Genomic DNA, 23,521 nt, shown 5'->3' on the forward strand with positions numbered 1-23,521 from the left:
AAATTCCTGGCCTCAAGCAATCCTCCTGCCGTGGCCTCCCAAAGCACTGGGATTACAGTTTGAGCCACCACACCCAGGTGGCATGTTTATGCACCTTTCCATATAAGCATTGGAAGCATGTAGGCTGGCTGAGGACATGGTGGACCCTGTATGGACCTCCACTTGCAGCTTGTGTGACAAGACCTTGCTCAGTGAGCCTCAACGTGGACCATGTGCTCTGTGGAGACCAGGCTCACACAGGAGTTGGACCCTCAAGTCTGGTTATTTGGTGACCCCTACTAGCTCTCAATGCAACCATCAACTTGGGTAGAGTCGGGGGGATCTGGCAGCAGACCTGAGAAAGGTGCACGATTCAAAGCCTCGTCTCCGAGGCTGTGCGCCTCTGGGCAAGTGACAGGCCCTGATATCTCACTTGGCAGAACCACGACTCTAACCCAGTGGACTCCACAACTCCCAAAATTAACTTCCTGGGGACAGGCAGAGAGCAGGGAAAACCGATGACACTCTCGGCTGTGCACTCTAACTGCTGCAAGTGATGTGGAGGCGCTGGCCAATACAATAGCCACGACCACGTGTGGCTATTTAAATTTAGGTTAAATAAAATGGAGTGTTCAGGTCCCAACCATCACATGGGCCACACATCCACCACTGCAATCATTTATCAGATGCTGATGAGCTACTCCGCCCACACTCATGCAGCAGCAGGCGCTGTGTTGAGCCCCTGGCCCCCCAAGGGGAGGCTGCCTTTATGTGGCCTAGAGCAGAGCGCCAGCCCCTCCCAGGCCTTGCCCCACACCCATGGCTATGTGGCACCGTCTAACCAGGGAACTCGTAGGGAGCCCTGGTACAGTGGACGCTTAGTAACAGCCACTTGGCCCCCATTAGACGGGGCAGTCGGAGGAAGGTTCAAAGCCACTCCCAGTGACCAGGACCTAAAAAAGGCACAGGGCCCAGAAACGCCAGGGAGTGGAAGCTGGGACAACCCCTCCTCCACACAAGGGCCACCTGCATACTGCCCTAGCCCATTTCTTCCCAGGGTCCTGAGGGCAGCCTCTCATGCAGACTCATCCCTGGGGAGTCCCCAGACCTGCCTCACTGCGCTTCCTCGCATTCCCTAGAGGAGCTGGTTGGTCATGGGCCACCCCAGATGGATGCCAGGAGCCATGACCCTGGGAAGGCTGAGGAATGAACGCCGCTCACACTTTCTGGCCCTGGGACAGACTGGCTGCTTCCTTGCAGGCTCATGGAGACCCTAAGTGCCAGGTGGGGTTACCTGTGGCTGTGACCAACTCCCACCTGGTGACAAGAGCCCACCCTTTCCCAGCAGCCTGCTGGAAGGACCCGTTCAGAGCTGGGGGCCTGCTAGTGGGGAGAGGCCTGGGTAGATCCCCCTGGATGCAGCTCAGCAGCTGAACCCACAGAGGATTAAGCACCACAGTTTGGAATGACATGTCCACTGTTTAATAGGGGCCCCTGTGTCCAAGACCTCAGCTGTGAAGCCAGAACTGCCGGGGCTCAGAGAGTTCTCACAGAGCTGTCACCTGTGATTCTGGCCCCAACACACCCTAAACCCAGATTCAGAACTCAAGACCATACAGAAGCCACACACAGCAGACCCATCAGAAGGGACTGGCTGCCCACAGCACACAGCCAAGGCATGCTTTCAAAGAGAAGGCATAGCAACAGAGACCTTAAGAGAAAACCCATGACAGGTCAGGCATGGTGGCTCACCTGAGGTCATAAGTTCGAGACCAGCATGGCCAACAGGGTGAAACCTCAACTCTACTGAAAATACAAAACTATCCAGGCGTAGTGGCAGGTGCCTGTAATCCCAGCTACTCGGGAGGCTGAGGCAGGAGAATCACCTGGACCCAGGAGGTGGAGGTTGCAGTGAGCCAAGATTGCGCCATCGCACTCCCGCCTGGGCATCAAGAGCCAAACAGTCTCAAAAACGCAAAACAAACCAATCCTTACAAAAACTTAAAAGTGCTTTTTCGAAGTAAAAGCTTCAAAATGCTTTTATATCAAGGGCGTGGGGTCGCCCTGCTTGGCCTGCAGTGCTCTGGGGCCCCATGTGCTGGTGGGATGGGCACCCATGGTACCCACCTACCCTGCTGCCTGGGCAGAAATGTAACATGGCACACGATGCCTGGGGGATCACTCCCTCCAGGGACGCACGGTAAGTGTCCACTCACGAGGCCTGCTCCCCTCATGACGTCTGGCCAGTTGACACCCACGGGGGAGGTTGGGGGCAGACACCCTTCTCTTTCAGGGCCCTTCAACATGGTGTCAGGGTGTGGCTAGCTCGAGGGACGCCGAATGGCTCCATGGGGAGGTTAGCGCCCAAGGCTTTTTGCCTCCCCTACCATGTCCCGTGCTTCCTAACTGCAGCTCAAACCAGGAGCAGCTCCCCTAGGATTCTGGCCGGCTTCACCCCTGGAGCACCAGGCCAGGTGGTGCCTGTCCTCGAGAGCCAGGCCCAGGTCTCATGGTGGTGTATGGGCAGCTCCTCCCCCAGCCTGCAGGAAGCCCTTGGTAGCCCACTTATCCACCTTCTCCTGGGTGTGTGGCTCAGCAGCCAAGTCCTTGTGCACTGGGTTGGGTCCCAGCATGAGCCTGGTGGCCTGGCGGGCCCTGGCACCATGGAGAGCAGCCTGCTGTCAGTGATGGCCTGGATCTCCAGGACGGCCTCCAGCACTGTCATGCCCTTGACCAGCTCACGCTGGTACAGGACCCAGGTAACAGACATGTCCTTGGGCGTCACTGGCTCAGGGGCAGAGGACGAGGTTGAGGAGGAAGCTGGATACCCCTGTCCATGGTGGGCCGAGGCTGGAAGGGCGGCTCAGTGGCCTCCAAGTGGCGGGAGGACTCCCAGCTGGCACCAGGCCATCAGCAGCCGGGTGGGCAGTGCTGTGGTGCTGTTGCCCTCAGGGCCTTGCAGTGGTAGCTGAAGATGGCACCTTGTCAGGTTGGATCAGGTCACCCAGCAGCAGCAGCTCTCCAGAGCTGAGGCACAAGGCAGGGGCCCGGCTGTACACCTGCAGGACCCAGGAGAGCCTGTTGCGGTTCTTGCCCGAAGTGCCGAGATAGCCAGCTCAGTGTCCCTGTAGCAGGAGCAGAACCAGCTCCGGCCCAGGTGGGTGGGTGCCAGCACTTTCCTACCCATGGCTGCAGCCACGCCTAGGCAGGAAACAGCAGAGAGTCTGGAGGGATGCTGTCGGGAAGGACACAGAAAAGGCACTGAATGGAGTAAACGGCCACACCCCCGCCATCACCTCCTGGAGTGGGGCCCCTCAGACCCCCGGGTGTCAAAGGTCCCGGGGTGCACCGTGTCCTCATGGGCAGTTGGAGCCCAGTGCTGGACATCACGGGGTCCCCAAGTGCAGCCCTTTCAAGAACCCTGACACTGGACATCTCACTGCAACCCAGCCCCAGCCCCCGCCCCCATCCCACCTCCGCCCCTAAGAGGGTTACTAAGAAGGTTAATGAGCCCAGTGCTTAGGGCAGCGCCTGGCTCGGCACTTGCTGGGCACCTGTCTACATCCGCCTTCTCACCATCACGAGTAACAGGCAGTCTCCTCTGTTCTTACCGAGTGATGGTCAGACCCTTCAGCACCTGGAGGCAGCAGGGCACAGGGGAGGGGAGAAGGTCAGTGGGGTGCAGGGCAGCCAAGATACCCACCAGCCCTCCCCAGAGCCAGGGCCCCTCAGACCCCCGGGTGTCAAAGGTCCCGGGGGGGCACCGTGTCCTCAGTGGCAGTCGGAGCCCAGTGCTGGACATCATGGAGGCCCCGGTGCCCTCACTCCCTCCTGATGTGGGTCCCAGGACCACCTGCTGTCCTGAGGGTGACATCACAGAAGAGTGCTGAGAGATCAGGCAACAAACTGAATGACACTTGGTCCCTGGGGATGCGAGGCCCCTATCCAGCTCAGCCTGGGTGTGGCTACTTGTATGATCTAGGCCCACTGACCTCACCCCTCCCCGCCCCCCAGCAGCAGTGTTTCTCTGGAAAACGGGACTAGAGATGCCTGCAGACAGGCACATCTGTGGGGTTCAGTCAGAGGACGGGGCCAAACCCTTCTGCTTGGGCCTCCCGTGCCCTAACGGGATACCGCTCAATCACCTCTGCTGCCCCCGGCCCAGCTCTTCTAAGCTGCTCTGACTTCATCATAACCTTCTGTGACATGGGGAAGGGGCAGCTGCCTCTCATTGGGACCCTGGCAGGATAAGTTCAGTTTATTCTCCGCAAAAGCACTAACACTGCAGGTGCTCGCTCAGTGCGAGCTGCTGTTTAACAACCACAGAAACACCAAAAGCTCCATTTTGCATAGAAATATGCTTTGTATGAAGAGGGGGCCCTTGTTTAATTAAGAAAAATTAAAAACCCAGCCCCCAGCCACAAACTAGCCACATGCCAGGTGTCCAAGAGCCACCCATGGCCAGTGGCTGCCAGACTGGACAAGGCGAGGAACTTTTCTATCTGGACGGTCATAGGGAAGGCACTGGCCCAGAATCCACAGATGCTACATGTCCCTTCTGCCCTCCCTATCCCGCACCAGCTCTGTCTTCTCACATCTCACACATCCCTACCCAACTGGCACTGACCCCACTCCTTATGTCCCCAGGAATCCCCTCTAAGCCAGCCATGACAAATGCTCAGCTCCATTCACTACCCCACAGAGGATCTTGGATTAAGAGCACAGGACCCGGCCAGGCACAGTGGCTCACGCCTGTAATCCCAGCACTTTGGGAGGCTGAGGCGAACGGATCACGAGGTCAGAAGATCAAGACCATCCTGGCTAACACAGTGAAACCCCATTTCTACTAAAAATACAGAAAAAAAAAAAAAAATTTAGCTGGGCATGGTGGCGGGCGCCTGTAGTCCCAGCTATTCGGGAGGCTGAGGCAGGAGAATGGCATGAACCTGGGAGGTGGAGCTTGCCATGAGCCAAGATCGCACCACTGCACTCCAGTCCAGGCAACAGAGCAAGACTCTCAAAAAAAAAAAAAAAAAAAAGAAAGCACAGGACCCTCAGAAACTCAGGGGAACTGCAATCCCAGCCTACCCTGCCCAAAAGCCAGCTTCCTTGCCAGAAACAGCTGAAACCTCCAAGAACCCAGAGAACACACTTTCAGTTCTATTTCGCTGCAGCCACGCTTCCAGCTCCTAACATCTAAGGAACACATGAAAATCCTCCCAGAGCTGAGAACACCTGTCTCTTTTCTGATAACACACACTCACGCTTGTCTGATTTTGCTCTTTGAAACAGTTCTCCTGATAAAGCCTGTTATTTTTATTGTGAAAATAGGAGTTCCTTGAATTGTATCAGTTTATATATAAATGGTTGACTGCAGGCTAAGCTGTGCTTAAAGACACATTGCATTCAGCCTACAAAACCCAAGAAGTAACGTGACAGGATCACCTGGGAGTTACTGTTTCTTTTCCACTGCTAAGTTTGGACATGTTTGATTAGTTCTTTCTCCTGAAACACAAATGCTTGTTCCCTTCAGTCCACGCATTCCTCTTCTTATTCAAGCCCTACCTTTGGAAGGCAGGAAGCGCTACTGGCCCAGGCCATCTGCTCGGTGCCTGCTCCACAGACACAGCAATGAGGCACAGAAGAGTGATGGCCTGGTGAATGTCTCCAAGCCTGTAAACAGCAGAGCTGGGGTTTGGACCCAGGCCTGCCTGCCTAGTTTTCCACAGCTGTGAGATGGGTGGTTTTTTTTTTTTTTTTGAGATGGAGTTTCACTCTTGTTGTCCAGGCTGGAGTGCAATGGCGCCATCTTGGCTCACTGCAACCTCTGCTTCCTGGGTTCAAGTGATTCTCCTGCCTCAGCTTCCTGAATAGCTGGGATTACAGGCATGTGCCACCACGCCTGGCTACTTTTTTTTGAGACACAGTCTTGCTCTGTTGCCCAGGCTGGAGTGCAGTGGCACGATCTCAGCTCACTGCAACCTCTGCCTCCCGGTTTCAAGCAATTCTCCTGCCTCAGCCTCCTGAGTAGCTGGGATTACAGGCACCCGCCACCACGCCCAGCTAATTTTTGTATTTTTAGTAGAGACAGGGGGTTTCACCATGTTGGTCAGGCTGGTCTCAAACCCCTGACCTCGTGATCCACCCGCCTTGGCCTCCCAAAGTGCTGGGATTACAGGCGTGAACCACCATGCCCGGCCTAATTTTTTGTATTTTTAGTAGAGACGGGGTTTCACCATGTTGGCTGGGCTGGTCTCAAACCTCTAATCCACCTACCTCAGCCTCCCAAAGTGCTGGAATTACAGGCGTAAGCCACTGCGCCCGGCCTGAGATGGTTTTTGTATGTAAACACTGAGTACAATCATTGGCACATCAATTAGTTCCTAGAGGTACGGTATGAAGTCAACCTAGACAGTGAGATATTTTAAACCCAGGTGAGTGAAGGAGCAGGAGCAAGGGTTCTTACCTGGATGGGCATGGTGGGTGGTCCTAAGCTTGAAGCTGCACCTGTAACAAAGACACAGTGAGGGTGGGGGAGAAAATAGTCTACAAGTCCACAAGCCATTAAAACTGGGGCCCCTCAGACCCCCAGGTGTCAAAGGTCCTGGGGTGCACTGCGTCCTCAGGCGTGATCAGAGCCCAGTGCTGGACATCATGGGAGCCCCAGCCCCTCTGCAACCAGGTCCTGAAGCCACTTACCTTCAGGGACAGAGGCCAAGCTAACAGAGCTTAAAGAGTAGGAAACGCAAAACCCATCCAGAAGGTAGGAATGACCAGTTTTGCTGATGGAGACACCAAGATGACCCAACCTCCCCAATGTCACAGGTCCTCGGGGGACTGTCCTCATGGGATGGGTAGGACCCCAAATGCACTACATGAAGAGGTCCCCGGTGTTCATCCCCCACTGTTTGCAGGTTTCTTTAGCACTGACTACACCTGCACATAACCCATAAACAGAGAAAGCTGCCAAGACACAAGTCCCCTGGAAGAACTTATTGAGAGAAGGGAGAAGGAAGGGGGCTATTCTAGGAAGAAACAAAGCCAACTTGTAAATAATAAATAATGAGCAGAGACCCTCGACTGAGTCAGGTTTTAACACATCAGCTGTAAAAGACATTTCGAAGATGACTGAGGAACAACAGGCACAAAGCAGATTGTTAAATTGCAGTATTAAGGAATTAATGTCATTAAGGGTGACAATGCTAATAACATTAAGTAGAAAAATGTTACTGCAGGTACACAAGTACACTATTTTGAATGAAATATGAACCTTTCTTTCAAGGTAAGAGTCTGCTCTGTTGCCCAGGCTGGAGTGCAGTGGTGCGATCTTGGCTAAAGGCATCCTCCGCTTCCTAGGCTTAGGGGATCCTCCCACTTCCTTCATAAGTCGCTGAGACTACAGGTCCGCACCACCACGCTTGGCTCACTTTACTATTTCTTTGTAGAGATGGGGTTTTGCCATGTTGCTCAGGCTGGTCTTGAACTCCTAGGGTCAAGCGACCCACCCACCTGGGCCTCCCAAAGTGCTGGGACAATATGCGTGAGCCACCGCGCCGGGCCATGAAACTTAATTTCAAAACACTAAGCACAAAGTTTTTGAATATGGCAAGATGGTGCAAATGTTAAACTTTCTCATTTGTTGGTAGGTTTTAATATTGCCAAAGGAGGACGTGCCAACGATGAACGCATGAGAAAGATACTTTCACTTGTGACATGAACAAACAACGATTTTCTAGGTGGTTGCCTGAAGGAGGAAAGTCAAGTAGAGATCCTTGCTGGGTCTTGGTGGGGCAGATGAGAAATCGGCTAGCTGCTTCCAGGCTGAGCCTTCTCGGCAGGGGCATGGGCCCCGCTCAAGTCAGGAAACCGATGTTCAAGACCTTAAAGGACCTAAGCCAAAAACTAACGTTAACAAAACCCTCTCACGTGGCACGAACGGTCAGAATGACTCCTGCAGGTAAGCAAAGGCCTCGTTTGCTTCCTTCTATATCCATTCCTACATGGTTCTCAAACCCGGCAATTCGCCTAGAAACCTCACTCTCACTTCTTTGGTAATTCGATACCCTATCTGTGCCCCTAAGGAACCCCCCCAAACCCCCTCCTCTCCCGTCCCCCAGACTTTGTTCTAGGTTGCACAAAAATGCCAGCCGTCCAGAATTTTAGAAACGAGAATTCCTAAAGAAGCATCTGTAGGTAGCAAGGGGGTGGAAACCCTCGGAAAGAGCTCAATGTCGCCTCCCAGCCCGCCCACCCCTCTCCCTCAACCAAACCGACAAGATGGCGGAGGCCCGCGGCGTGCGGGAAACACAAGGGGCGACCTCCGCCGCGGAGCAGACGGAGGGTCCGCCCCGGCATCCCTGCTCGCGCCAGCTGTAGGAGTCGCAAACCCCCAGGCGGCCCAAACAGCCACCACCATCCCCGCAGAAAACTCCCAGATTCGCCCCGGAGAGCGCTCTCTGGGTCCTTGCAAACGCCGTGACCCTTTCCACGGGACTACATGGCCGCTCCCGTTGCAGCCTCGAACCCTTCAGGACACGTGCGTCTTCCCACACAGCCGGGAAAAAGTGATAAACTTATGAGGCTTACCCCAGCATTTCTCTCTCCAAAACGGGGGCGGGTTGCGGCACGCGCAGCTTTATAGTGCGCGCCGCTCGCAAGGCCGGTCCTCGGCGCCAGCCCGCGCTCCGTCCGAGGCGTCCAACACACACGCCTGTTTGGGAAACCCCATTTCATGCTTAGGGAAAGGAATACTGCCTGCTTCCGCTAGAATCTTCCTGAACAAGCAAGGAGACGCTGTCTCTGGGGCTGACAAAAAGTGGCAAGGAGATGATGGAAACGATTGTCTTGTCACCTGCGTCCGGCAATTCTAAAGACAGCACCAAAGATGGGCCGTGAAGAGAAAGGACCCCGAGGGCGGCCCGACCCGAGAGAGAATCCGCTGGGACTATTTGCGCGGCAGGGGCTTGAGCTGAGTGAGGCTGCTGGGTGGCACCCAAGCCGAAGGGCCGGACCGAAATTAAGACCCAGCCACTGGGCTGGAGGCGGGGCCAGTGCGCAGATTGACAGGGGGCCATCCTGGGAAAGCGCCCACGTGGCGCAGAATTAGAGGCGGAGCCTACACGGTGAGAGGCCGGGCTAGAACAGTGACGCAAGGGCCGGAAGCAGGGACCTTGTGTCTGGAGAAGCGGGGGTTGGGGGCCTGGACTCCTGGTTCTGCGGGAGGAGGGCGGGGCCTGGACCCCTGGGTCTGAGGGAGGAGGGGCTGGCGGCCTGGACCCCTGGGTCTGAGGGAGGAGGGGCTGGGGGCCTGGACCCCTGGGTCTGAGGGAGGAGGGGCTGGGGTCGTGATTCCCGTGTTTGGGAGAAGAGGGGTTTGGGAGCTGGGACTCCTGGGGCCGAGGGAGGCCTTTGGGGCTCACTCAGTTTTGATGGTCTAAGGCCTGGGGGCCTGCATTCTTGGTAGGGTTGGAGATCTGAGGAGTGTCTTTCCACTGATAGGATTGTACAGTCTTTCCACTTATATGATTATTTTGAAAATTAAAAAAGGAAACTTCTCTACTCCAAACTCACTTTCTAGGAGTTTCACTGTCAACAGTTTGGTGTGGACTCTATGTTTTATTTTTTCAGATGGAGTCTTGCTCTGTCGCCCAGGCTGGAGTCCAGTGGTGTGATCTCAGCTCACTTCATCCTCCACCTCCCGAGTTCAAGCAATTCTCGTGCCTCAGCCTCCCGAGTAGCTGGGATTACAGGTGCCTATCACCACGTCCAGCTAATTTTTTTGTATGTTTAGTAGAGACAGGGTTTCACCATATTGGCCAGGCTGGTCTCGAACTCCTGACCTCAAGTGATCTTCCTGCCTCAAACCTCCCAAAGTGCTGGGATTACAGGTGTGAGCCACCACGCCTGGCCTAGTGTGGACTTTGTACACACACACACACACACACACACACACACACACACACATTATGGATAAAGATACTTTTTTCCACTCTAATTTGTCTCGTAAGTTGTTTCCCCAAATGAGTACGTACAGAATTATCTCACTCACTGAACAATGGCAAAGGGCTCCTTCGTGTGAATTGAACACACTTTGTTTAGCGGGTCCCTGGTCATTTGGGTTGTTTTCTTCTTTCTAGTGAGGAGATTCCTTTCATGAGCCTTGTGTTCTGAAGTAAAAGGAAGAGACCTACATTCCTCTCTTAAGGAAATGAGAGACATTTATGTCACTGGCTGCTGCCTCACTTTAGCATAAAAGCAAAGTCCTCACTGTGACCCACGCAGCCCTGAGTGATCTGGCCCCTGTCCCCTCTCAGCCTGCATCTCTTTCCTCTCCTTTGGCCTCCCTGGTGCTCCTGGAACCTGCCAAGGACGTTTCTACTTCAGGGACTTTGCATGTACTGTCCTCTCTGCCTGGAACTCTTTTCCCCCATCTACATGGCTTTCTGCCTCCTTGCTCCTGTCTCTGCTCAGATGTCATCCTGGAATGGAGTCTCCTGACCTCGTTGCCTCCACTTCATATGACTGTGAGGCTCTCTTGTTCTGAATCCCATCTCACCTACCCTCCTATATTTTTCATCATAACATTTACCTCTAACCTATTGTCTGCTTTATTTTATTTTATTTTTTGAGACAGCATCTCGCTCTGTCACCCAGGCTGGAATGCAGTGGCATAGTCATGGCTCACTGCAACCTCGACTTCTCAGGCTCAAATCAGTCCACCTGCCTCAGCCTTCATGTAGCTAAGACTACAAGAGGACACTACCATGCCCAGATAATTTTTGTATTTTTTGTAGAGACAGGGTTTCGCCTTGTTACCTAGGCTGGTCTTGAACTCCTGGGCTCAAGCCGTCTACGCACCTCAGCCTCACAAAGTGCTGGGATTACAGGTGTGAGCCACCATGCGCAGCCCTAACTACTTGTTTACGGACATATTTTGCTGCCTTGCTGAGTGTCAATTCCATAAGGATAAGGATTCATGTCTAGTTTGATCAGTGCTATGCATCCAGTGTCTGGCATATAGTTGCAGCTCCATCTGTGTTTAAAGATGAAATTTGCAGTGAGGAGTGGTGGTTTAACCCTATAATCCCAGCACTTTGGGAGGTCGAGGCAGGAGAATGACTTGAGCCCAGAAGTTTGAGACCAGACTGAGCAACATAGAGAGACCTCATCTCTAGAAAAAAATTTTAAAATTAGCCAGGCCTGGTGTCACATGCCTGTGGAGCCGGCTACTCAGGAGGCTGAGGTGGGAGCATTGCTTGAGCCCAGGTGGTTGAAGTTGCAATGAGCTGTTGCACCACTGTACTCCAGCCTGCCTGACAGAGAGAGACCCTATCTCAAAATTAAATAAGTAAATGAATAACTTTGGGAGCCTTTTGCAGGAGACAAGGGGGAGAATTATTGCAATAGTACAGAAAGAACATGCACTATGGGCCAGGCATTGTGTTAAATCCTATCTAGATTAAAGCACTATTATTATCCTCATTTTACAGATAGGTTCCACACCTTGCCTCTGGTCACAGAGCAACTAAGTGACAGAACCTAGACTCAAAACCAGGCAGCTTAGTGACTGTATGAGAGGGAGATAGATGGCAGTCCCAGGGCAAGGCCCTGTAGGACAATGATATGACTTTGTACTTGGCTTTCAACTCTGCCCTGTCCAGGAAATGGCTCTCTGTTAGCCCCAAACCATCTTCAAAGGGCCATTACACAGCCTTGTGCTGGGGGACTCTGGGGAAAAGAAAGATGGGGTGGTGGTAGGAGCTACTGGTAAGGGCAGGAGGTGAAGTGTGGGTGCAGGGGGAATTTGCTTCCGGAAGGGTAAATTATTAAGGACTGCAAAAATAAAGGCTGAAGCTAAAAGGGCTTGGGGAGAATGAGATATTCGGCAAACACTGATTAAGCACTATCTGTATGCCAGGGACCATTGGCTCGGCCTCTTTGTTGACCCTGTGCCTTGAGTCCCTGACTTATGAGTCCCTTCCCTTCCCTATCCCTCTACCCCAGAGGGCCCAAAGATGGCCCCAGAGAGGGGTTTCAGTTCCACCAATGCTTCCAAGGCTTGGAGGTAAATTAAAGAATATTCTGGGCAGAAAATACAGATTATTTTAAAAGATAGATTATTAATCTGGATTGAGGCGGGTCAGAAGGGACTGAAAAAAGATAAGTCTTTGTGGGGTTAGGGGCCAGAGAGCAGGGTTGTCAGATACCTGGCAGAGAGCTGTGGGAGCAGGCCAGCGGTGGGATCATTCGCATGTCTTAGGTCCGGATGGGCTGGAGCGCCAGGATAGACCAGAAGTCCATGTAATTCAGATAGGACAAGAAGCCTTGTGGAGAGGAAGAGGGTACGGGAGATGAGACACAGAGTTCACCCGCCCAATCCCAATCACAGTCCTGTCCCCAGGCCCAATTGCATGCCCTGCTCTGCATCAAACCCCATCCCCAAACCTATTCTTAAACCCATCATCAATTCCATCCCATCCCTTAACCTATTGCCAAACCCATCCCTAAACCGAAACTCACCTTCTTCCCCTACACTGTCCCTAACCCATACCCAAACTCCAACCCAGTCCCATCCCCATTATCCAGCCCCATGTGCATCCCCAATCCCGCCTCCCACTTCAGTCACTTCCTATCTAGCCCTGTTCACAACCCACCCCTGTCCCAAATGCTATCCCACAAGATTCCTGTCTGCATCCCTGAACCCATGCCCAAACCCAGCCTCATCCTCTCCCATACCAGTCATCAGGAAGAGGAAGACACTGGCCCAGGTCAGGTAGAAGCTGAGTGCCAGCTGGTAGGTCATGCCTTCCTGCAGGTACTTGTGGGCCTGCAGCAGGTAGAACAGGATACCCAGTATGATGCTGGTTCCTGCATGAGCACAGGTGTTAGGAGGCTGAGAATCAGATATGTAAGGACTCCTTCCCATAGTCATGTGGCTGCCTGGCTCTGGCTCATTATTTCCCCCCTTTATTTAACCTCCCAGACCCTGCTTAGCTCCTAAGCAGGAAGATGGGCTTCTGACCATGTCCTGCTAGAGGACACTGAAAGTGCAAGCCTTGGGCTTTAACCAGGCAATGGTAAGTCTGTAACCACGGGTTTTGAGGCCAACAGCAGGGACCTTCCCTGCCTCCACCTCTGGACTTAGGGCAGCCATGCCATATCTCTGAGCCTCAGTTTCCTCATCTGTAGAGTGGGCACAATCATAGGACCCATCTCCTTGGGTCGTCATGAGGAGTTATTGAGGTTGGCACATTTCCTGGTACACAGCAAGCCCTTAGGGATTAGGATTGATTATTTTCATTCTATTGGGTCTTTAATTTAGGGCTTCAGAAGCAATAGACAAGGAACTTGGTCGTTCTGGGTATATTGGAATGACATGAATTAAAGATAATTTGTGAATAGGAAAAGACTTTTTCCCCTGGACAATGGAGTACTGGGTAGTTTTGTCTGATGTTATTGAAAAATAATATAGAAGGTATTTTCTGTTTAATTAAAAGGAGGAATAGACAGAAATGGTTTTCTTATAGAAAAATGTTCTGTTATAGATGATTTAAAACCAAGGTGTTTTCTATACTTTTTAAAAAACTCATAGTTTTTTTGCGCAATATTCTATACCTTGTACGTTATATTTAAACAATTAGGAAGAGCTACTAGATAAACTGGATAAATGCTTTTTTTTTTTTTTTGAGACAGAGTCTCAATCTGTTGCCTAGGCTGGAGTGCAGTGGCGTGATCTTGGCTCACCACAACCTCCGCCTCCCAGGTTCAAGCGATTCTCCTGCTTCAGCCTCCCAAGTAGCTGGGACTACAAGCGTGCACCACCACGCCTGGCTAATTTTTGTATTTTTAGTAGAGATGGGGTTTCACTATGTTGGCCAGGCTGGTCTCGAACTCCTGACCTCGTGAACCACCCACCTTGGCCTCCCAAAGTGCTGGGATTACAGGTGTGAGCCACCACGCCTGGCCAAATGCTTTTTACTAACAAGGAAATAGAAAGTTGAATGTTTTCTATTCTCGACCTTATTATCACTCTGCAAGAACGTTTTCCTGAAGCAACTAAAAGTTGTGATCAATTACTACAAGGGACAGGAACACAATATCCCTAATTTCCAAATTAACCCCCCCTTAAAGTATGATTGGGCACATGCATGGAAACTAAGCTATTGTAATTTGAATATTAATTTTAAGTTATTTGGCTGGGGATGGGAGGATTATCATGGTAAGAACTTGTACACAGTTAAATAGCTACCATCGAGTACTCTGACATTTTCTTTTTCTTTTTTAATTTTTTTTGAGACAGGGTCTCACTCTGTTGCCCAGGCTGGAGTGCAGTGGCACAATGTTGGCTCACTGCAACCTCTGCCTCCTGGGTTCAAGGGATTCTCCCACCTCAGCCACCTCAGTAGCTGGGACTACAGGTGCAGTCCACCGGCTAATGTTTGCGTTTTTTGGTAGAGATGGAGTTTCATCATGTTGGCCAAGCTGGTCTTGAACTCCTGACCTCAGGTGATCCGCCCGCCTCTGCCTCCCAAAGTGCTGGTGTGAGCCACTGCACTTGGCCAAGTACTGACATTTCTAATTCAATCCTCAGTACGTTTCCATGTGGTAGCAAATTTTGTCCTGATCCTACAGATCAGAAAACTGTGGCTTGGAGAGAAGAGATGAAGTAGCTTGAGCAAAATCACAGAACCGCTGGTGATGTTGGGACAGGATTTGGAATGAGGTTAGAACAGGAGATAGGATTGGGTATTGGGTAGAGGTTGAAGTTTGAGTGATAGAGGACGAGGTTGAGAGTGGTGTCGGGAATGGGTTGTAGTTGGGATGGGTTGTGGTTGAAGGTGGGTCATAGTTGGGGTGGGTTGTGGTTGGGGGTGGATTATGGTTAGGGGTAAGGATGGGTTGAAATGGGGTGGTTTGTGGTTGGGGATGGGTTGGAACAGGGATGGTCTGGTTGGGGGTAGGTTGGGATGGGGATGGGTTGTGGTTGGGGATGAGGATGGGGATGGGTTATGGTTGTAAGTGGATTGTTGTGGGTCTAGGTTATGGTTGGGGTGGGTTGTGGATGGGATGGGTTGTGGTTTGGGTTGGTTGTGGTTGGAGTGAATTGTGGTGGGGAAGGGTTGTGGTGGGGATGGGTGGTGGTTGGGGGTAGGTTGTGATGGGAGTGGGTTGTGGATGAGGATAGGTTATGGTTGGGGATGAGAATGGATTGGATATGGGTAAGAGGATGGAGTTGGGAATGGATTAGATTGAGTTTGGCATTGAAGTTCACAGGTGATAGAATTGGGTTGCATTTGAAACATACGTTGAGGATGGTTGGGCATGATGCTAAGTTGGTTGCTGAGATGTTTGAAGAGGTTGGGGATGGTAATGAGGATGGTTTGGTGATTGGAAAGAATGTAGAGTTGGGATGGAGTAGGGGCACGAGGGAAAGGGATGTGAATGAGTTTGAGATTTGTTGGTGATGGAGATGGGACTTGAAGTGAAGGCTGGTATTGGGGCTGGAGATAGGGTTGGGCTGGTGGTTGATGTTTTATATTGGAATGGGTTAGAGATTTGGAAGGAGATGGGATTGGGATTGCAGATGATGGTGAGGATGGGGATGGGATTGGAGTGTGGTGGGGATGGGATTGGGTTTCATGATTGGCACTGGAGGAGGTACTCCTCGCCTTGGTTCCTGAGGGAAGTGCCGTGCCTGTCAGGATGCTGGTGATGAAGGTGAAGAAATCCAGCATGGTTGGGTTGGAGCCGGTAAAAAGGATGGTGCTTATTAGGGCTATGCAAAGCCAGAAGCTGGTGATGCTGGAGAAGAGGAGGAAGGCCCAGGAAAGGTCCAGCAAGTCTGGGGAAGGAAGATAATCAGGATCACCACGGTTGGCCCAGGCTCTGAGCATGGGGACAAGGGTCACCAGTTGGTGTGGGAGTATTCTCAAAGCTCCTCCCTTGCAAATTATTTATTCTCATTTTAGGAAAATTTAAATTGGGCTCCAGAGAAGAGACATTGAGACTGATACTTCCAGCACTGAGGATCTACCTCTAGGTTGGTGAGGGCAGCTTCTTGGGCAGTGAGAAGTGGGGTGGGCAGTGAGGAACATTCCCAGAAGTGAGGACCACTATAGGGCTGTGAGGACAATCCTAGGGCAGTGAGAACCCTCTGAGGCAGTGAGGACCATCCCAGTGAGTGAGGACTATCCGAGAGAGTGAGGACCATCCCAGAGAGTGAGGACCATCCCAGTCAGTGAGGACCATCCCAGGCAGTGAGGACCATCCCAGGGAGTGACGATCATCCCAGGCAGTGAGGACCATCCCAGGCAGGGAGGACTATCCCAGGGAGTGAGGACCATCCCAGGCAGGGAGGGCCATCCCAGGAAGGGAGGACCATCTCAGGCAGGGAGGAGCATCCCAGGGAGTGAGGACCATCCCAGGCAGGGAGGACCATCCCAGGGAAGTAAGGGCCATCTCGGGCAATGAGGACCATCCCAGAGTGATGAGGATAATCCTGGGGCAGTGAGGATTATTCCAGGGCAGCGAGGACCATCCTGGACCAGTGAGTACTATCCCAGGGCAGTGAGAATCATTCTAGAGCAGTGAGTACTATCCCAGGGCAGTGAGAATCATTCTAGAGCAGTGAGGACTGTCCCAGGGCAGTGAGGACTATCCCGGAGCAGTGAGGACCATTCTGGAGCTGTGAGGACTATCCCAGGTCAGTGAGGATTATCCTGGGGCACTAGGGACTATCCTATGACAATGAGTACTATCCCAGTGCTGTGAGGACCATCCTGGGGCAGTGAGGATTACTCTGGGGCAGTGAGAACCATCTCAGTCAGTGAGGATCCTATGGCAAGGAGGACCATCCCATGGCTGGGAGGACCACCCTGGGGCGGTGAGATCATAAAGTACCTGTGAAGATCATTGCAGGGAAGGAAGAAACCATTCTGTGACAGGTGGAGGGGTCCCTGGGATAAAGTGGAGAGATGGGTCCCAGGAGTGGTGAGGGCAGGGCAGGCCTTCCAAGCATCCTGGTTGTACTCATGCAGGCAGGAGGTGTCAGAGCACTGCTTCTCCTCCCCCAGAAGTCTAGCTCAGAACTTGGCCTCCAGCCTGGGCACTGCCTCATACCTGCAAGAATTGACCTCAATGGAGCTGCACAATGAGAGGTTTTGCATGTTGTCTAGAGGACTTTGGTTGAGTTCAGAGCTGAGCACACTTGCCTTCTGACTCTCCTGGGACTCCCAGGTAACTGATTCAATGCTTTTGATACTGGGCTTGGGGCTACAGGTAAGTGATAGGGGCACATTGACAATGGCCCAGGCTTGGAACTTGGGGGTTGGAACACTTAAATGGGCAGTCTCGGTTGTTGACAGGTAGTTTTGGTCATGATCTTTGTTGCTGGGGATAATTGATGATTAGTCAGGAGGTGAGAGCCTTGGATACTGAAGCAGCGAGTTTGGAAAATTGGTGAAGCACCTCGCATACTGAAATTGTGGCTGTAGGTAATGGCTGGTGTTTCTGGGATACTGATCTGTTGACTGCTGATAGCTGGTGTAGGGTCTTGGATACTGACCTGGTGATTGTGAATAATTGGCAAGGGGTCTTGGATACTGACCAGGTGATTGCTGCTGGCTGGTGGAGGCTCTCGGATACCGACCCCGTGACTGTTCCTGGCTGGTGCAGGGTCTTGGATACTGACCCGGGAATTGTAGGTAATTGGCGCCACCACGCCTGGCTAATTTTTTTGTATTTTTAGTAGAGATGGGGTTTCACCATGTTGGTCAGGCTGGTCTCGAACTCCCAACCTCAGGTGACCCACCCGCCTCGGCCTCCCAAAGTTCTGGGATTACAGGCATAAGCCACTGTGCCTGGCCCTTATTATTATTTTTTAAGGTACAGAAATCTAGACTTTTTTTTTTTCTGAGACAAAGTCTAGCTCTATCACCCAGGCTGGAGTGCAGTGGCATGAGATCTTGGCTCACTGCAACCTCCGCCTCCCAGGTTCAAGCCATCCTCTCACCTCTGCCTCCCAAGTAGTTGGGACTACAGGGCAGCGCTACTATTCCCAGCTATATTTTTGTATTTTTGGTAGAGGTGGAGTTTTGCCATGTTGCCCAGGCTGGTCTCAAACTTGTGAGCTCAAGCAATCTGCCCGCCCCAGCCTCCCAAAGAGCTGGGATTACAGGCATGAGCCACTGTGCCCAGCCTTAGGATTTTTAGGTAGTTTAATTTCTTCACCTTTGTCTCTGTGACTTTATTAATTGCTTCTTGGCTTTGGGAGGTTCTCCCTCCAGATTTTTGATGAACATTCAGTTCTGTTTTTTTAAATTCTCATTACTTATTTTTAGGTTTTGACTGTGATTTTGGAGTTGATATGCAGGGAACATTGAATTCTGTGCTCCCTGCTGTCCTAAGGAAGGGACTTGAATTAGTCAGGAGTTTTTGGGTAACAAGTGACACAAACTCTTTTTTTTAAAATTTTTAAAAAATTTTTTACTTTTTAAAATTTGAGATGGAGTTTCACTCTTTCACCCAGGCTGGAGTGCAGTGGCGTGATCTCGGTTCACTGCAACCTTCACCCTCTGGGTTCAAGCGATTCTCCTGCCTCAGCCTCCCGAGTAGCTGGGATTACAGGCACCCGCCGCCATGCCCAGCTAACTTTTGTATTTTTAGTAGAGACGGAGTTTCACCATGTTGGCCAGGCTGGTCTCAAAGTCCTGACCTCAGATGATCCACCTGCCTCGGCCTCCCAAAGTGCTGGGATTACAGGTGTGAGCCATCGTGCCTGGCCACAAATGACACAAACTCTAACTTGAACTAGCTTGAGTGAACTAGTTGTATTAGCTTGAGTGAACTAACTTGAACTAGCTAGGGGATCCTTTATGGGATCACCTGAGTGAAAAATGGTAAAGGTAGGAATGCCTTCAGGCATGGCTGGATCCAGGGGCCCAAGTGATAGTATCAGATATTACTGTTTTTTGGCTACTTGGATTGGCTTCATTCTCAAGGCTCTGTGTAGTGGCAAGTCAGAATCCAGTTAGGAAAATAAATCATTCCAGATTCTTCAGAAGGAAGTAAATACAGGGAATTGGTTCGTGAGTAACAGAGGAGCTGAGAAGCCAATAGGGAATAGTGAGGCAAACCAGGGGTTAGGAACTACAGGATGCTGCTACTCGGCCAAAAGGACAAAGGGAGGAGGTGGTATTCCTACAGTCCAGAAACAGGAGCCCTCTGGAAGGCATAGGCTCATGGTTGGATTGCTCAGAAGTGGCTAGAATCAGAGAATAGATACAACGACTACTGAAGACCCACCACATGCAGAGATAGAGAGGCTGATAAATACCCTGGCTTGCCCTCTCCTCCCAGAACCAGTCTTCTGCCAGTGCCTCCCATTAGCCAAACACAGTGGTAAGATGGTGAGCAAAGGAGGCTGGGAAATGTGGTCCTTGCAGTGCAGAACAGGGCAGGGCGGGAAATGGATCTGAGAGCAGACAGACAAAAAACTGGCAGAGCTGTTAGCAACTTGGCAGAGTTGGTAATAGCTGCCGAGTCCGGTAGAAAAAAGTTATCAACAGTTCTTGCAAGTCCTGTGTGACTTGGGGCACATGAGCACCCCGAGCCAATTATATGGCCAGTGGAGTACAGTTTGCTGATTGGCTTATAACTGGGGCTGAGAATGGGGAATGGGCAGGAGGTGAAATGCATGGTGGGGAGGTAGCTGCAAATGTCCACTCATTCTGACCAAACCACAGAGTGGGCTGCTTTCTGGGATGAGGAGAGCCAGGGACTTGAGTGTCAGCTCAATGCTCTTTCTCTTGTCTGTTTTCCTTCTTAGTTTTACTCTCCCCATGAGGCTAGGTCCAAGGCTTAGGCAGCTTCAGGCTTGTAATCCTTGAGGAAAGACTGCTCTTCCCTGACAACTTCCTAATAAAAAGTCTTGGGGCAGAGCTTGATTGGTTGGCTTTGGTCATGTGTCCATCTTTGGGCCAATTGCAGGGTCTGTGGCTGGGGTACTGTGATTGGCTCAGCCAGAATCACATGATTACTTCTGTGGCCCAGAGGGCAGCATAGGTCCGGAGAATCGCTCAACCAGGGTTATGTGAGTTGGGTGGAGGGTGTCCCCAAGAGATGTCAGGCTGCTGTTCTGGGCAGACCAAATTCACCATTCAAGGTCTTGGTTTCTGGCTTGGTGCCTTCTCCCTGACCTCTGCTTCTTGACTCTTCAATGAGCAGAAAGAACTAAGGGAACTGTCTGGGCATGGTGGCTCACACGTGTAATCCCAGCACTTTGAGAGGCCAAGGAGGGAGGATTGCTTGAGCTCAGTAATCTGAGACTAGCCTGGGTAACAGAGAGACCCCATCTCTACGAACAAAACAAAACAAAACAAAAACAAAAAACCAAGGGGTCTGATATTTCCCCCACTTCCCAGAGTGCTGTTGCTGTTCTGTATGTATGATGATCCTTTCTCTTTCTTGTTGGGTGTTAGAGATGTGCAGTTTGCCAGAAACAAAGCAGATGAGGTCTTGGCCTATTTGGCTAAAACAATTTTGCACTGTTGAAAAGTAGACAAAGTAGAAAAAGGGCTAAAAGGAGGAGATGTAGCATCTCAGAAACAGGTGAAACTCTCTTCTGCTGGAAGTCTAAGTTGGATAAATATCCACTGTAAACTGGAACTAATCTTTTGGGCACATTGGTTTTAGAGTATTCGACTTGAAAGTTTTTCTTGTGTGCAAATCTGTGTGTGTTTTGTGGGGGCTCTCAGGTGTGAACAAGAGACGACATTAGGATGTCTGAAGAGGTTCTTGGCATGTGAATGGGGCCACTAGGGGACCTTGGGGGGTGACTAGCAGAGACTAGAGCAGAAGTGGGGTGACTTTGGAGATGACTGGGGTGACCGAGGTGTCTTGGATAACTTTGAGAGTGCTGTTGAGGGTGTCTGGGAGTGAAACTAAGGATACTAACATGAATTGTTATGAGACACCTTTTAGGAGTTCAAGTAGGGTGACCAGGGGTGTCTGTGGGGGTGATTCTAGAAATGATTGAGGCTGGGCTCAGTGGCTCACGCTTGTAATCCCAGCACTTTGGGAAGCCAATCACCTGAGGTCAGGAGTTTGAGACCAGCCTGGCCAACATGGTGAAACCATGTCTCTACTAAAAATACAAAAATAGCCAGGCGTGGCAGCAGCAGGTGCCTGTAGTATTAGCTAATCGGGAGGCTGAGGCAGGAGAATTGCTTGAGCCCGAAGGCAGAGGTTGGAGTGAGCCGAGATCACACCACTGCTCTCCAGCCTGGGCAACAGAGCGAGACTCCATCTCAAAAAAAAAAAGAAGAAGAAAGAAAGAAATGATTGAGGTGATTATTCTGTGGGGTAACCTTGAAGATGTAAGTGGGGTGACCTTTGGGGGGTCCTCTGTGGGGTGACCTTGGGGGGCTGTGTGGGATGGATTATGAGAGTGTCTGAGAATTGGGTTTTAGGTTAAGTAGGGGTGATTTGGGACAACTCTAAGGGTGTGACTGGGGGATGACTTTAGGGGTCCCTGGGGGTGACCTTGTGAGTGAGAGTGGAGTTTCTTTGGGGTTTCTAGGAGGTGACTTTGGGGAGGTGAGTAGGGGTGACTTTGAGGATGTACCAGACTTTGGGGTTGTCTGTTGGGCTGCTTGTGGGTATCAGCAGAGATGACTTTGGAGGGTGACCAAGAAGGGTGTCTGGGGGTGACTCTGGGGCCCCTGTCCCCCTCTCCCCAGTTCTCATCCATATGAGCAAGGGCTTCATGTTACTGGCCATGGCCCTGTGCTGAGTCCTCCTCCCACCCATGGCCCTCTCCTCCTGGCCAGTGGTCCTCTGCCTGAACATGGCCGACTTTGTCTTCAGTTTCCTCTGCATCAGCATTGGTAGGTGTTGGCTCGGGGGGCGGGGGCCCTCCCTAACCCCAGCCCTGGTCTCTGGCTTTCTGGAGGTGTATCTAGACTTCCGTGCTGTTCCCCTCGGGGCCTCTGTCTTAGCATGTCTCTGGGGAGCTCTGACTCAGTTCTACTTTATCTGTGGGATGTCTCTCTCTCCCCCACTCTCTGTTTCCCTTTCTTTTTTGTCCCCTCTCTCCAGGTATCTGTCTGTCTGTTGTGAGGGCGTGTGTGTGTGTGTGTGTGTGTGTCTGCTTGTCACAGAGGGTGGGAGAGGATGTCTCAGTCCCTCTTTTCTTACTGGGGGTCACAGGGCTTACTGTCCAGCCTTCTGTCTGTCTCTGGCCCCACCCCATTGCAGGGCTCCTGATTTCTCTTCAGCCTGACGCTCTTTTCAGTTAACTGCAAGACGGTGCACCCGAGTCCGGTGGCGTCCTACCTGGTGACCTCCTACCTGTGCTGGGACGCCAGCGACTTGATGCTGCACACCGGAGAGGGCGAGGCCTCGGGAGGAAGGCGGGGCCTCGGGAAGCGGGTGGGGCCTAGGGTGGGACTGGGAGTACAGCGGCCCACCTAGCCATCACCCAGGAGCCGTGTCCTACCTAAGCCCAGTGGGCATGTGAAGCAGAGCGCAGCCCTTGAATGCGCGGCGGCTGAGCTATCGCGGGTGGGCAGTGCAGCAGGGCGCAGCGAGGCAGACATCCAAACAGCGGAACTCAGACACAGACTCCGAGCACACCCCGGGCCTTCCCATTTCATACACCCTCGAGGATGAGACCCAAGCACCTCCAAGGAATAGCACCCGAGCTCTTCAGGACACTGACCGGTGGCCATGGCCAGATGCCCGGCCAACCCCTTCAGCGTGGCCACGCCCCGGATATTCGACCTCCCCTGAGGCCCCACCCCCTGATATCAGGCCACGCCCCCCAAGGGGACCGGTGGCAAACTCCAACCCTCGCTCTAGGGCCCGCCCTTTGCGGCTTTGTCCCTGCCCACTGGGTCCTCACAGTACCTCCACCCCAGAAGTCCAGCATCCCCTCCCGTTCTGCAGACACTTGTCCAGTGTCCTGCTAAGCTCGGCAGTGTGGCTAGTTTGTGTGGCCCTGCCCCTGGTGCCCAGCCTTCGCAGGCCACACCCTGAAGCCACTCTCCACCCCCTCAGCCAGGGTGGTCTGCATGGAACTTCTCTTCCCGGAGTTCTAGCCTCAGCTCCGATGTCCACCCTTGTCCCCAGGTGGACACAGAACCGCCCAGCATTTGGTGCAACTCCACCCTTCTGCGGAACGGGCCCCTCCCTGGGAAGGCATGGCTTGCAATAACATCCCTCTGTACCTTTTCTGGCTTCCCCGCCACAATAAAACACGGGCACTTGCTAACCTCTCAGCCTCAGACCCTCCATTGCCCCCCACCTCCCCACCAGGGCAGGGTCCGTCCTAGCGTGAGTGAACTGTTCTGGCGTCCCTGACTTGCCCTTTGGGATCTGAGCCTTTCCCTGCCTGTTTGTCTGCACCTGTCACAGCCCCTTCCTTTCCCCACCTGCTGGTGACCTCAGACTTCCAGGCCTGAGATTGACACAGCTGGGGTGGCCCCAGCCTCAGCCGAGCGGGTCCAGGTGCACCACATCTGGAAAGATAGGTGATGGCAGAACG

The 23,521-nt window shown here is 52.3% G+C and overlaps 1 protein-coding gene, 1 long non-coding RNA gene and 3 other non-coding genes across 10 annotated transcripts; 1 reads left to right on the plus strand and 4 right to left on the minus strand.

The window, feature by feature from the left end:
- Nucleotides 1-1,438: 1,438 nt before the first annotated feature.
- LOC100937188 (uncharacterized) lies at nucleotides 1,439-9,053 on the minus strand. 2 transcript variants are annotated; one of them, XM_063719620.1, is made up of 4 exons: nucleotides 8,831-9,053; nucleotides 6,446-6,486; nucleotides 3,591-3,616; nucleotides 1,439-3,214 (listed from the first exon to the last, which is right to left on the minus strand). In XM_063719620.1, the coding sequence occupies exons 1-4, from the start codon at nucleotides 9,051-9,053 to the stop codon at nucleotides 3,181-3,183; spliced, it is 324 nt and encodes a 107-aa protein (XP_063575690.1). In that variant the 3' UTR covers nucleotides 1,439-3,180. The 2 variants fall into 2 exon arrangements, with proteins under 2 accessions (XP_063575690.1, XP_063575691.1); XM_063719621.1 differs by lacking the exon at nucleotides 8,831-9,053 and adding an exon at nucleotides 8,566-8,692.
- LOC112130247 (small nucleolar RNA SNORD88) lies at nucleotides 3,287-3,377 on the minus strand. Its single transcript, XR_002912521.1, has one exon. It is a non-coding gene; the product is annotated as a small nucleolar RNA SNORD88 (small nucleolar RNA).
- On the minus strand, nucleotides 3,701-3,792 carry LOC112130246 (small nucleolar RNA SNORD88). Its single transcript, XR_002912520.1, has one exon. It is a non-coding gene; the product is annotated as a small nucleolar RNA SNORD88 (small nucleolar RNA).
- LOC112130245 (small nucleolar RNA SNORD88) lies at nucleotides 6,553-6,643 on the minus strand. Its single transcript, XR_002912519.1, has one exon. It is a non-coding gene; the product is annotated as a small nucleolar RNA SNORD88 (small nucleolar RNA).
- Nucleotides 8,895-23,423, plus strand: LOC112130112 (uncharacterized). Of its 5 annotated transcripts, none has more exons than XR_008516267.2 (6): nucleotides 9,020-9,101; nucleotides 9,607-9,728; nucleotides 15,948-16,018; nucleotides 17,016-17,214; nucleotides 21,717-21,863; nucleotides 22,234-23,419. It is a non-coding gene; the product is annotated as an uncharacterized LOC112130112 (long non-coding RNA). The 5 variants fall into 5 exon arrangements; XR_008516263.2 differs by having other exon boundaries at nucleotides 17,052-17,214; XR_008516264.2 differs by lacking the exon at nucleotides 9,607-9,728 and having other exon boundaries at nucleotides 8,895-9,101; nucleotides 17,052-17,214; nucleotides 22,234-23,417.
- Nucleotides 23,424-23,521: the final 98 nt, after the last annotated feature.

This window comes from Pongo abelii, chromosome 20 (assembly GCF_028885655.2).
Source record: "Pongo abelii isolate AG06213 chromosome 20, NHGRI_mPonAbe1-v2.0_pri, whole genome shotgun sequence".
Lineage (NCBI taxonomy): Eukaryota > Metazoa > Chordata > Mammalia > Primates > Hominidae > Pongo > Pongo abelii.

Bases quoted from the DNA above. Each gene is read 5' to 3' on its own strand.
- LOC100937188 (XM_063719620.1), bottom strand. From the start codon at position 9,053: ATGGCCCCCTGTCAATCTGCGCACTGGCCCCGCCTCCAGCCCAGTGGC. The intron at 3,617-6,445 runs GTAAGAACCCTT...TGCTGCCTCCAG, and splicing joins CACCCACCATGCCCATCCAG to GTGCTGAAGGGTCTGACCAT. The intron at 3,215-3,590 runs GTAAGAACAGAG...CCTTCCCGACAG, and splicing joins AAGGGTCTGACCATCACTCG to CATCCCTCCAGACTCTCTGC.